This window comes from Strix uralensis, chromosome 11 (genome assembly GCF_047716275.1).
Source record: "Strix uralensis isolate ZFMK-TIS-50842 chromosome 11, bStrUra1, whole genome shotgun sequence".
Classification (NCBI taxonomy): Eukaryota; Metazoa; Chordata; class Aves; order Strigiformes; family Strigidae; genus Strix; species Strix uralensis.
The window spans coordinates 8454107-8467964 of record NC_133982.1 but is presented as its reverse complement, the minus strand read 5'-3'; the positions used below and the strand labels follow the sequence as shown (position 1 = coordinate 8467964).

The 13858-nt window shown below is 36.8% G+C and overlaps 1 protein-coding gene across 1 annotated transcript in view; it reads right to left on the bottom strand.

The window, feature by feature from the left end:
- MTMR10 (myotubularin related protein 10) overlaps nt 1–13858 on the bottom strand; it is a 41624-nt gene that overhangs the window by 5565 nt on the left and 22201 nt on the right. The window contains exons 6-14 of the mRNA XM_074880732.1: nt 8269–8359; nt 5656–5830; nt 5143–5230; nt 4888–4976; nt 3775–3905; nt 3580–3649; nt 3317–3387; nt 2289–2458; nt 790–960 (exon numbers count right to left, since the gene is read on the bottom strand). Coding sequence (XP_074736833.1) covers nt 790–960; nt 2289–2458; nt 3317–3387; nt 3580–3649; nt 3775–3905; nt 4888–4976; nt 5143–5230; nt 5656–5830; nt 8269–8359 — 1056 coding nt within the window. The remainder of the gene's footprint in view (nt 1–789; nt 961–2288; nt 2459–3316; nt 3388–3579; nt 3650–3774; nt 3906–4887; nt 4977–5142; nt 5231–5655; nt 5831–8268; nt 8360–13858) is intronic.

Below are 13858 nucleotides of genomic sequence, written 5' to 3'. Positions count from 1 at the left end.
TGCGGATCAAAGCAACCAAGCAGCAAGACTGTCTGCTGCTGGAGAAAACAGCTGTACCCTCTTTTTTCATTTGTGCAACGCTGAGGCAGGACTACTGCTCACTTAGCAAAAATTACTTTTCAATTATATTGTGTCTTTGTTAAACCCCCCAAACTGTTATTCTGAGAATACACTAATGGTCCCTCAATGCTCTACTTCTTTCTAAGGTAGCCACCTACAACTTTAAAGGGAAAATATTTAACAATTAAGTAAGCTTTACTTCATCAGCCATCAGAAGTTTTCTACACACAGTTCTGAGAAGCTCCAGTTTTCCAAAACAAATTTAAGTGTTCAGTTTTCTAAATACCTTCCTTGTGCATTACTATTTGAACCTTACACAGTCTTTCCCAACATTTTCAACTATTTAAACAATTATGTCAAGAGATTACAAAATTTGCCTGAAGTGTGAAATTCTATTTACTGCCTGTCATTCTACTTTATCAGTTTCAGATATAAATCTGTTTCCTAGAGGAGTACAAGTAATAATGTATGATAACAATGCTTTTCTAGAAAAAAATTAAAAATAAATTCAACAGACTTTCTTCCTGAATAGTTAGTTACTGTCTATGCAAAGATCACCTGAAAGGACATTCTGATCATATTCATCTGGGGAGCTGAATATTTTGCCCCAAACGGAGTGTGACATTTTGAAAAATACAAAGGAACACCATTTGGCTGAGATGGTGTTATTTCCAGAAGGGCATGTTGAAGTCTCCTATTTGAAAAGTAGGTGCAACACTTCATACTCACAGTGCTTTCCTTTACTCGCTGATGAGGACAATTGAAAAGGAAAGTGCCAAACAATGAGATACGCGCACTGTCGTACAATATAGTCAAGTACATTTCAGAAAACTCGAAGGCTGCTGGGTATTGTTCTAGCAGCTGCCAAACACAGTCAAGAAACATCAAGAACAAAGGAGACTGAGAAAAGAAACAGAATTATTAGATTGAACATAAGCTTTTCCCAAGTCATACCAATTTCATTGCAGTTAGTGCTCCATCAGGGTATTTAGCTACACCTCTGGTACATTCCTCAACAGGGTAAACTCTTTGGAGTATTTTATGCAGCTGAAATACCCTGTATTTCTGTTTAGCCACTTCCACAAGCAACTGCGTCAAGTGGCTTTCTCAGCGTTACCTTTCCACAGCCTTCCCTCATGGTAAGAAGCCAGTCAGTTCTTTCCTGGGCTCTCTTCATACTGATGTAGCTGCAAAAATGCTTTCTGCCATCTTGTATGTCCCTCATAAATTCTAGATTAGTGCTTGTATGAGCCTTCCTCACTACTTGGCCTTATTTTCACAATGTATATACTTCCTTCGTGTTTGAAATTACAGGAGAGTTTATGATTCAGCCACGTTACCTTCTCACTACACTGTCTAGCTCTTTCCACAGTGGCCCACAAATGGCAAAAGTATAAAGAATCATTTATCAGAAGCTTTAGAAATATTTTCCTCTTCCCAGTTTCACTCTGTATATCCTTCCTTAGGGACAAAATATCTGCTTTCTCATCATTTCCCCCTTGGCATTTCACTTCCTTTAGCCCTTCATGCATCTTCTCTGCTTAGTGCTCAGTGTCCTCGGTTTACCTGTTGGCTCTGCTCTCTGGGGATCTTGCTTTCTACTACTCTTGGGCATTGTCCCTGACAAAGGCTGCTAACCTAGGGTCCTCTATTTTTCCAACTGCAATTACAAGTGTCTCCTTCGCAATGAAGAGGCCAAATAAGATTAGCTGGAAAGACTGAAAATCAAGCACTGCGCTAGCCTCTGTTAATCTGTTTGACAGCTGTGTATCAGTTCACAAAGCTGCCGTGCTTCTCTATCAGCTCAATACTTTGAAAAGCACTGCATATTGATACGACTTTGCATTCAAAAGAACAGGGATGAAAATGGTAAAACAAACAAAATAAACAACCCCCTCCAAAACCACCTCTAATCTCCTTTTTTTTAATTTTAAACGTGGGCTGTGCTACCATTTGTAACAGTGGGACCTTTTCATACATTAACACTGAAGCAACATAAAAACCCAACAACATTTGATTTGCACCTGGTGTTTCACTGATCCTCACATGGCTACAGAGGATGAAGAAAATGCATCTATCCTGGACAAAGGCTCATTTTCTTTGACACTAGTTTCGTAAGATTTGAAAGTATTAAAAAACATTTTTACTTTTAGATTTCTGTGTGAATAAATGTTCAGGCTGGTATTAACCAGATACTGTTATCACATACAAATACAATTAAATTTTACCTCTTTGTCAGATCTCTTTAAGTGGTTACACCTATCTAAAAACTGATATCCTGCCATGACCCATTCCTTCTGTATTAAGCTTTGAAATCCAACAATTGTTCGAAAATAGGGATCCAGCATGACTTGAATGAGAGAAGCAGCAAGACAGCTCAGGTCCCGTCCCTCTTCCTCTGTGAATAACATACAGAATGTATGAAATATGTACAGTATATATACACATATACAGAATTAGAACTCAAAGAGCAAGAAGTGGCAACTAGGTCTACTGTTATGCTTTGAATTTCTTTTAAAACATACTTTTTGCTGCTGAAATTGTTCTCATAGTTTCAAAAAAAACCTAAAAGAATAAAACAGCCTTTTTTTTTTTTTTTAAACTGAGACTCATACTATAGAAAAGGTTTCTGCAGTATCCAGCACAACAACGCATTCATCAAGAACAAAATACCCACCCAAACAGCTGGTATTTAAACCAAGATGTACTGAGAAGGAGGGTGTTCATTTTCCTGGAAATTTTCACCATATTTCCCACCCTGAAGCAGTTTTTGGAAGGCCATTGTACAAGGAGAGTGAAATATACCAGCTGAACGGGTCTTGTAAAAATTACAGAAATTACAACATTTCCAATCTCAATACGAACAAGTTTTTCAGTGCCTTTTTTTCCTGGAATATCTGTTTGCGCTTACACAACAGCAGCCACCGTTAGCGAAATACTTTTGTATACAGAACCTCTGAATAAAATTGCTTATGCAAGGAATATTAGCCCAATTAACACAGTACAGAAGTTCACCCTAAAGTTTATTCTGATAAAATCAGAATAAAACCCACAAAGATTCAAAGTGGAATATTTCTTTGATGCTATGGACTATACTACTGCTCAGATAGGTAACAAAATTGGTTTCCTTTCTAGCTCCTCAAATGCCTAAAATATTTTGAAGTGATTGGGTTTATGTATAAGATTACAAGTTTATCTAAATGCGTTTATCTGTATTATCATACTAATGCTAAGAATTGTTATATGGTTGTATTACCTTGTAGAATTACAGAAACATGCTTACACTCCATCATATATACAAGCTCAGCAGAATGCTTAAGAAACGATCTAGACAGGAAAAGAAAGTGATACAACAGTTAATATAACTGGTTCACGCTCTAGAAGAAAAAATATTTGGGATATTTATATATACCTAACTCATATATTAAAATAGAGAATCCTTCAACTGATTCACTGCTTATTTATACTAGTGAAAGTTTTTCACATCTCATTAACCATCATTTTATTAACGGTACACACCTAATATACTCTAACCAGTGAGTATTTTCCAGTGAGGATAGCCACTTCTCTTCAGTTTCTTCAAAAGGCTCTGCAACAAGGAAAGTAATTACATTGCAGAACAACTTCAAGTAACTATTCCTGTTAGCCAGATCTATTAGAATTTGTTGGATTTCAAGAAAATAACCACTATGAAAGAAGGACAGTCCAACATACCATTAACACAGAGCTGTTTGAGTTTGATATGTGCAGCCTGGATTTCCTGGATGTTTGGGAGACACTTATCCAGATCAGATTTGTAAACGTCACTTCTCAGGGGATGGCTTCGAGTTATTGCATTACAAATCCTAAGTAAGAAAAAGAAACAGACATTTCATTGTTGGAGAGGAGAGAAACAGTCTATCAAGAAACATGCCACAGTCTTTACTGCAAACAACTAAAACCACATAAAACGTGCATCTTATTTAAAAAAAAAAAAGTTTTCTACTTTATATCCATATATATATTTATATTGCTCCTGCCACAAAGCTATTGACTAGTTACAAAACAAAAAAATGGAAATGCTGGATCATTAAAACATGTTTGGGAAATGAAAATCTGAGGCTGACTTATGGTTAAATAGCTCTATTCAATTTTTAATTTTCCAAATTTTTAGAACTTATCTACACTAAATAGACAGAACATATGTGAAGTTTATAAAGCCAGGAAATCAGACAGGGTTTCAAATAAAACTCTGAGCTCCAGCCTAACACACATAAGCCAGGTGTTTGTACTACTACAAAAAGTCACCTTACAAATTAAACCAAAGAACAAAACATACCAAGCTAGTAAACTACTTATGTGAGGCTCTAAATGCCTTCATCTTTTATCAAGGACAGTGAATGACAAATATTTCACAGAAATACTGTGTGCATTGTGGCACTAAATCTTTAGAACTGTATTTCCCAGTGCCACTAATAAATTAAATAGTTTTGTCTTTCAGAAGCAGGTAATAAAATCTCCACCAACAAGTTGTATTGCAGTAACATCAATAGAAAAGATTAAGTCTGATCCTTTTAACAACAAATTCTGTCATCTGAATGACTAGCCACCTAAAAAATTAACATCCCTTAAAATCTGAAAAATTATTCGGTATTCAAAACTGAAGTAGACCTTGAATAGGAGCTGTGCCAGCACTATAGTCAGAGAACAGTTTCTCAAAAACTGTTGCACTACAACCTTATGAAGCAAGTATGCTCTCAATTACCAACTGCTGCTGTATGTTGCACACAGTCACCACTTGTGTTATCCTACACGTCTAATTAAAGAATAACATAACTAATCATTTACCTTTGATCAATTCTTCTTTGTTGCAATACATCTTTAATGTTGGCCATTCTTACAAGGGCACTCCCATTAGGGTGATTCCAGGACCATAACTAAAATGGGAAAAAAACACAAAAGAAACAATAATGAAGGTTAGCATTATTCTATAGAATTTTTTTTCCTAATGTTACACACAAACAATGTTAATTGGCATACATATCTTTACGATTAATATTGTACAATGATCAAGAACAGTAACAGAATAAAGACTACACTTACTGGCATTCGTCTCCCAATAAAAGAGTAGGAGTATAGCTTAAGGTCTTGATCTGCTAAGGAAGATGGAACCACAAAATATTCTGGAAGGCTTGGGGAAAAAATATGATACAAAAGGTTACTTTTCCCTATATATTTTACCAGCTTTCCTCTTGTTGCAATGCTGTCTTACCAACTCTGTTAAACTATAATGCACCAGCCCCTAAAACTGCAGTGCTAACTGCTCGTCCGGTATGCGTGATCTTACGTATCACGGGTATAGCTGAGATGTATTTGTTTAGAGACGTGCATGTTTCAGAGGGAGGTACAAATGCATGAAAGCAACAGATGCCAAAATGTGACATTTCCTTTAATGACAGCACTTGCAGGATTTTTCAGCTGAGGGTCTCTCCAGCAAGTGGCACATTTAAGAGGTGAAGTGCACAGTCAGGTAGGATGGAGGCTTTGGTAGAGGAGACAGGACAAGACAGTACAATAGCCTTGTTTTTGTCTACTTGCGTTGTAAGAGAAACTTACCAAGTAGATATCATATAACCTTCATTGACTGAACAAACTCTCCACTCTGATGCACCTGTCCTTTTGATTTCTCTATCCCAATCAGAGTAAGTTTCAAACAAAGGCGTCTGCTGACCACTGGCACTGCTGAGGCCACCACCACCACCTCCTGGGTCTATTCCATTCACCTTCTTTGCTAGGAAAAGAACATTCATCAATGCACATTTTAAAAAAAGAGAAGAAAAAAAAAAATCAAACTGTTCATCTTCCTGATTACAAGAATGAACCACTACCATCAGGACTAACCTTCCCTATTTTTGTATCACAACAGATCAGTGATTTAATGACAGCTTCGCGACACATTAAGATGTAAGTGTATTTTTTCCTGCAATTTCAACAGAGAAGCAACAGAAAATTGGTATGTTGTGCTGCTTGACAGAAAGCAAGACATACTAATACTCAGGAACAAATGTTATATTCAGTCACAGGATTTCTCTCTTCAACATGTCAAAGTTAGCAACGTTTTAAAAACATGAACCCTTTATAGGCTACCCTTTAATTAGGTCCCTTATGAAGAAAGCAAAATAAAACTTATATAATTTTAACAGCTTTAAATGACTGCTGTATTAACAGCAGATAAAATAAATTGAAGGCCAGGTTAAAAAAAATATATATAATTTTTATATATAGGTATTTACATCCACACATAAAGATGACCTTTTGTGGCTAGGGACCAAGAAGATTATATAGTCTGTTACCAATACGGAAGGATCTCCTCTGCTGGTCATTGTTTAGGTGCCAAGGAGGCAGTCAGCTGTGTCAAAGACGACTACATTTTGTTTCTTGACACTTGGAGATAAATTTTTAGATGGAAGTGAAATAAACTGAGACTCAACCCTATTACCTTCCCCACACAAGCTCCTAGCTTTAGCAAGAGTCTGTAAAGATGTAAGTGCCTGCCCAAACACAGCAGAATATAGCGTTATGGCTCTACTGTCATCTCAGTGATTGTGTAGTTTCTACTTTCTGCATCTATCAACTTCATTCTTGCACTAGAACTCGGACTGCTGCTGTTTTTCAGAAGAAAACTGGCCTAAAATCAGAATGAAGTAGTTGTTCAAAGTGTATACAGAGAAATATGATAGTTAACAAAAAATGTTATCATTTTACTGTTCAATGGCAGGATATATAATTATCAAACACAGCCTGGGAAAAAGTGACGTACATACACAGCAGAGCAATGAAGGCTCTTTATGTTCCTCAAGAAGCACAAAGACAGTATTTCAACTTTTATTTTACTGGGACTATCAGGGATGGAGTCATAAAACACAGTGCTGGAATTACAAGTGCAAAGCCAGAGTTCTATGCTACAAACACCAGGGTTCACAACAACAAAAAAACCCCAACCCAAACCAAAAGTATTTCAAATTCTTTTCTCCAGCAACTGCAGCACAGCAGAACAACTATCCTTTGGCATTCTGGCCTGCTGCTCCAGAGGAACAATGTTTTTTACCCACCTTATGTAATTCTTCCACTAGGTATTTTTCGATAAAGCAAATGGTATTTTAAGGACAGAGTAAAGGCAACTTTGTGACAGACTAACATTTTGTTCACACTCCACTTTAACATTTTATTGTAATTTTATCTCCAAAGTGGCTTCCTCCCTAGTACTTTATAACACTAAAGTACCTGGGCCTTAATGAGTGCCCAAGTTTTATCAGGTAAGAAATTGTATGTGTAATTTTGTGTGCAATATAATCACATGCACGCTTATTCTTGTGCATGCACAGGGCAGTCATGTAGGCACCTGAATGAAAAACATGCATTTTTGTGCAAATTTGAAGGCCTGAGCTCGTAATTCCACAACATTCAAATTTTGCTAACAGGCAGATCAGTGGTTTCTAGTGCCAGCTGCTGAGTAAATATTTCAGTACCACAGAACTACATCAATGGCACTTTATTTGGAGGCTTGTTACACTAGAACTGATGGTTTTCAGCTGTGTATTGGCTGGGGAACACTAAGCAGTGACCGCACAGCATTACACTAGAAATCAAGTTCCAAAGGCATCTTTTTCAGGCTTACCTAACTGACAAGGTTCAGTTGGAGATTGGCCTTGAGCAGAGAGGGTGTGCTCCAGCTCAGCAGGGGTGGTGGAGGTTTTGAGTGGTAAGAACTGCCTAGTAAGCCTCTAGGAAAGAAGGTATGGAGTCCCAAGTTGCACAAATCCTCCTGCAATACCACCAGAAGAGAAACTTATTCCCAAGAGAAGGGCAGGTGAACAAGCCTGCCTGATGGGAGATTAGCTAGGTACCTAGAGTACCAATATAGACATACAATAGGAGGATTGAAGCGTGAATTGAGAAATATGAGTATTCATGCTGACATAAGTGCTGACATAGGTAGTTTTGGTTTGTTTCAGACAGAAAAGACATTTCTTTCAATTTGGTTGTTAATGTCTATCACAATGAATGACTTATAACCGAAAGTAAGCGGTTGGGTGCAGGACAAGCCAATTTTATTACCCCTGGAGAAAGCCTCAAATGCTTTTTGCCACTGCTTCTAGACAGAAGTCTTACTAAAATTACATATCATGAAATAGGAAAAAAAAAAAATCAAAATACTTTCATACTCACCTGGATTATGATATATTTCTCCAACATACTCAAATGCAAAGAGAAGCTGAAGATCTGTTGGCTGAGAATAATGAGCTATTGCAAGGCACACCTAAGAAACAATAATTTATTACTGTTATTTATAGATGTGAAGTTAATTGCCCTTAATTATGACAGTGTAAAATATGCAGAGCAAAAGTTAAAAATCAGTCTTCTGATGTTTTAATTCCATATTTTAAACCTATTTAGCGAGAGACCATTCCTGTAATCATACTAGATGAGTTCATGACCATCTATCAAGAGTGATTAACTGAGAAGGGTGGACTAAGTTTTTGCAAGAAAGGTCAGACTGCACGAGGCATCCCTAAACATGATTCTCTGTATCAACAGAGACAAGCAAGGACTTGGAGCTATTGTGATGTGCTTGCCCACCTGCATACAGAAGGAGAACAGAAAAGAAAAAAGCACAACACACTAGTGGTAAGCACAGTACAGCAAAGTCTCATTTGTAACCGGTCTTTTGGTAAATAATTTTTTCTTCAAATAAATTGATAAATAGATTTTTCTTCAACAAAGCACAAGAACATAAGAATGGCCATACTGAGTCAGTTCAAAAGGTCCAACCTAGCACTGTGCTCCTGCCATGGCCAGCCATCAATTTTTAGAGAAGAGGATAAAAACAGAGAAAGCATATAATGAAATTTTACCGAGATATTTTCCAACAGTTCAACAGGTTTTTGAAGTGTGATTTCCCTTTATAAAAGCCCTCTTGGTTCTTCTCTAAAGTATCATGTTTAGCCAAAAGTTTGTATCTAATTAATTTTTTATTATCTTTTCCACTAGTTCACCCCATATAGGCAGCAGGCTTGCCAGTCTATGCTACCCAAAACTCAACCTTCAAAAGTTTCTGATCTTGGAAGGGAAAACAAGAAGTTGCTCTGAAGACTTCCAGGACTTATATGTCAATCTTGCATCTCATTAAATTATGTTGCAAAATTATGAAAAGCATTGATGAATATAAATCAAAAGCAAATTGTTTGGTAATAAAGAGCTTCTCCCCAAGTTACTTGGAAATAAGTAATTCACAGTGGGAGATGTTTTCTTCATGTTAGTCACTTGTAGTTTGTCAGCTGAATGGCAGACCAAAGATTCTCCATCAATCTCCAATTTCAATAAAAACTGAGTTTTTAGGGTAGGTCCTTTTGTCAAGTGTGTGGGATCTACAGTTAATTAAACATGCCAGTAATCACCCCCTTCCCAGTACCCAGCTGATCTTGAGAACTGAAACATCAGCCAGGGTAGCAAGACGTCAGCTTCATTAAATTTCGGCCTAGCCCTTGTAGGTTCCGTCCCAGATGACTGGATTTCATTCACAAAAGAAACCCACCCATAACTTCTAGATGCCTGCAGGTTTATAGCAAGCTCCAACACTTGTCTCTGACAAGCTGATGCATTAATCAGGTTTAACCAGGCTGAGTCACAAGCCCTGCCCTGGGAAGGGAAATGCAGCAGATTTAAAATGAGAGATGCCTCCTCAGAACAGCAGAGATTAACCTGGTGCACAAGGAAGAATCTTGCTCCAGTCTTTGCACTCTTTGTGACAGTCTCAGGACCAGCATCACATAAGCAACTAGTTTTCTGCCCATATAAATTGTTCATTTTAGTAGAACCCTAAGATTATTAAAATTAAGAGTGAAGCACATGGTTTAAGATTAGATACCACACTTCAAATACAGTCAAGCTGTGCTAGCCTTTGCCTCTTTAAATGTGGATATTCACTAATAAATACAAAAGATTTGACAAAAAAACCTAGTATCTATAAGAATCAAATTCATGAAGGAAAAAAATCTTTCAAGTAGAGATTGGCATTGTTATTCTCCAAACTTCAGGACTGGATTTGGAGTCTTTAGCTTTGCCTTCTTCCCTCAGTATTTGCTTCTCCATTTTACTAAAATGTATCTGCCTTACCTCTAGAGAGAATACTTAATGAAAAGGAGGTTATGAAACACAAAACTCTATGCTACGTGTTCAGATACAGAAATTCCATATGACAAAGTTTTTATTTAGGGACAAAGACATAGTATAAGTTGACATTATTACCACCTAAAATTGTTCCTTTCCATTTTCTTTCTTCCCTTCAACTCTCTATGACATTTTATAGTTGGCAACATGTTGACCCAAGTTAACACTGCTTAGCAGTTTTGGATATTAGTTTTGAAAAACATCCTGTGCATCCAAGAAGTTGTTTTCTGTTACTGAAGGTAAGTTTTCTTATGGTCATAGACATAAACAAAAGATTTGCATGACACACAACTGAACAAATACTACTACTGGCAGCATAGTGCCACAGGGAAGAAGCTCGAGTTCTGCATGAAGAAAATTATTGTAGTTTTACTCGCTTGTATGCAACATATATGGCATTATGGAACCTTCACCATATTTTTATTTACTTTGGCTTTTGATGGGGACATTCCTTACTATTTATAAAACCAGTCATGATTATAGACTAACTTGAGTTGAAAATGGTTTTTCACAAACATTCCCCAACAAAAAAAATTCCTCTCAAGTCTTGGAAGAACAGTTGCTTTAACTTTGCTCCCCACACTTTCAGTTCTACAATGAAACTGCAAAAGAAAATATAGGACAGAACATTTCAGGGAGGTGGGGGGTGAGGGGGATGTGTGGAACAGGACCCCCTAAAAAGCCCAAACAGTAAAAGATTCACTAGGAAAGAGTCTAGCATGACTTCTCAAATGAACTTTTATGAGCTTATTTCCAGGATTTGGTAAAACTTAATAACTACAATGATTAACTGGAAGCCATGCACATTTTATTAAATCTTGTTATTTAAATGTATAAATCAAAGCTGAAGAAGCCAGCTATTCTGTAATAGTTGGCCTCTAACAGACTACTTTTGCCTTTCACTCACAATGAAACAAAACAGAAAACTGTGTACGCACAATACACATTTTGATTTCCATTTTTCCATGTAACTTTTCGCTACACTAACTGATGTTAACAGAGCTACTCATCTTCATTTATGAGAGTGAAAGATGAAAAAGCCTTTCACTACGCTGTTCTACTCTCAAGGCTTGAGGATGAACTGCAAGACATTAAAAAATTTCATTGCACTGCCAAATAACACAATAGAAATACAGTAAAACCTATTTTTAAAAAGCAGCAGCTGAAATCTCTGTTATTTACTTGTCACATTTGAGAAAGAGAGTATGTGTGTGCTGTGTTACAAGGGGTAAAATTGGTGGGGGGAGATGGTAAGCATGAGGCCATAGCTGTGCTTTTGAACCCAGCAGCTGAGAAATGCTTGCAGGCGTTCCACAGTATAGATGTAACTCACAATACCAGGTATTGCATGGGTGCAACAGTCCACCTGTAGATTACAATACAGGTTCAGAACCTCTATTGCTGTTATTAAAAAGTAATATATTTACCTATTACTGTCTTCACTTTTACATTTTAGATAAATTCCACTCATATATACACTATATAAGTATTAAAGACATACTCATTTTCAGTTTATTCCTCACTAAATCCATATAGTAGTTTTATTGTCTGAAAGTTTCAAAAGACAAGCACATTCCACAGATCTCAGCAGATTATCACCATAACTAGAAAGCTCTTAAACTGGAAGACAAACATGTTTTACAGGAAATGTTCTCATATCAAACTGAAAAATGTTTGGTATTCTTGCCAGTTTACAATTGTATAAAGCTGAAGATATTTAGGCTCAGTCAAATAACAAGAGAATAGGCTGCTTGTTGGGAAGTTCATTTATTAAAAGCAGTAAACACAATGGCTGTAATTATTTCATAGTACAAAGGCCATTTCCCTATGTCAGTGTCCCCTGTTCAACCCCCATCTGAGAAAAATAAATTATACTTTCAGGGCAAGCCCTCCTCTTTTTCAACAGGAATTTTACCAAGGACGAGACCTTCAAAATATTGCTACTTCTCTTGGAAAAGAGTTTTGAACAGTCACATTTAAGATGGGCTAAGTTAGTATAGCCCTGCATTCCACCTCCTTCCCTAAGCCAGGCTACCCATCTTATGAAGTCACTGGAAACATATTCTCCTTTCCTACTGCAATTCCTAGTAAGACACCTGCAGTAGAAAGTCATGCAACTAGGACCAGATCAAGTCCCACAGACAGATTTTGTTAGTATTCCTAGGCACAAAGTCTTCTTGGGAAAATAAGATTTCAGGTAACAGGACTTTTAGCCCTACCCATCGTGCATGTTCGAGCTGCTAAGCTATCAATTGTCTAATTGAGAACTGCTTTTTTTTCCCTTCTATAAGAATTCCAATACCAGCTATACAGAATACTTAATCTGGTTTGAGTACAACTCATCTACACAAGAGGAAACAGTACAAGGATTTCAGAAGGTGAAGTAACTTTTTATATATCAGAATCCTTGTTAAGAATGCATTTGAATTCTAAGTACAGGTTTCTTAAGCCTTAAAAGGACTATTAACATACATTGCTATTTTTTAAAATACCTTTAGATAAGTTTACTTCTGAAAAAAATTTTCTTCACCCCCTCCAATCCCACTCCAAAGACCATAAAGATAATAATATCTTCTTGTGCATTTACAGTGTCTTGAGATATTACCAATTTTGTGATCTGTATAAACAATTAGAACAAGGTAATACAGAAGTTGGGGGGGGGGAGAAGAAAGAGACATTAGAAAGGGTCAGAATTATTTGTTCAAAACTCTTGAGTTTCATATCATTCTTCATAACAGTTAGGAAAAAATTGTTCCGCTCCATTCCAAGTGTTATGACGTGTGAGAAGGCTAGTTCTGATTGCACAGGAAACAAGATTTGAGATAAATAATTTTCCTTCTGTTTTCATTAAGCATGTGTTTCTGAAACTGCTCTCATACTCATTTAAATAGGTTCCCTGAAGGAAAAGAACTGAGGGAGTTCGAGAAGAGAAAGGGACTGAGAAAATGGAGATATATTTAGGAAACAGGAGATTATAGGGTGTGTGCCATTCTGGTGCACTGCCAAGATTCATATGCGTGGTGAGGCAACACACTATTCATCATCTAACAGTTGTAAGATCTAAAGCCTCACCTTTTCATACATCTTCATTTCTTTGCCTAATGTCACATACTGTAGTGGCTAGAAATTAGCAGGAGTTTTCAGTTTGACTGTTTGTTGTGATTTTTGGAACAAAGTAATTCCTTTTCCTTTACAGAATGTGAAATGCTTCTTCTTTCCCACTGCCTAACTTAAGACTTCCCCAACTAGCTTACCCTTGCCTCCCCATCCTCCACTTCCTCCCACACCCATCTGGCTTTCCTTCCTTTGGAGACTCTATAGCTTTATTTTAGAGACAAAACAGAATTGAACTACTAAGTAGTTATGAGTGTGAGTTTCCATTCCCTCTACTATTCCTTAACTCTTGTCTCCCAAACATCCATTAATAAAAGTGAGGAGGAAAATATTTACTTGACTGGTTAATGTTGAGACAGTATTTTATTAGCATGTATCAGCTGCAACTGATGTTGAAGGTATTTTTTCTAATAGAACTGATTTCAATGCTTCTCAATAATTTACCCCAAAATAAACTAATTCACCTCAAAATTCA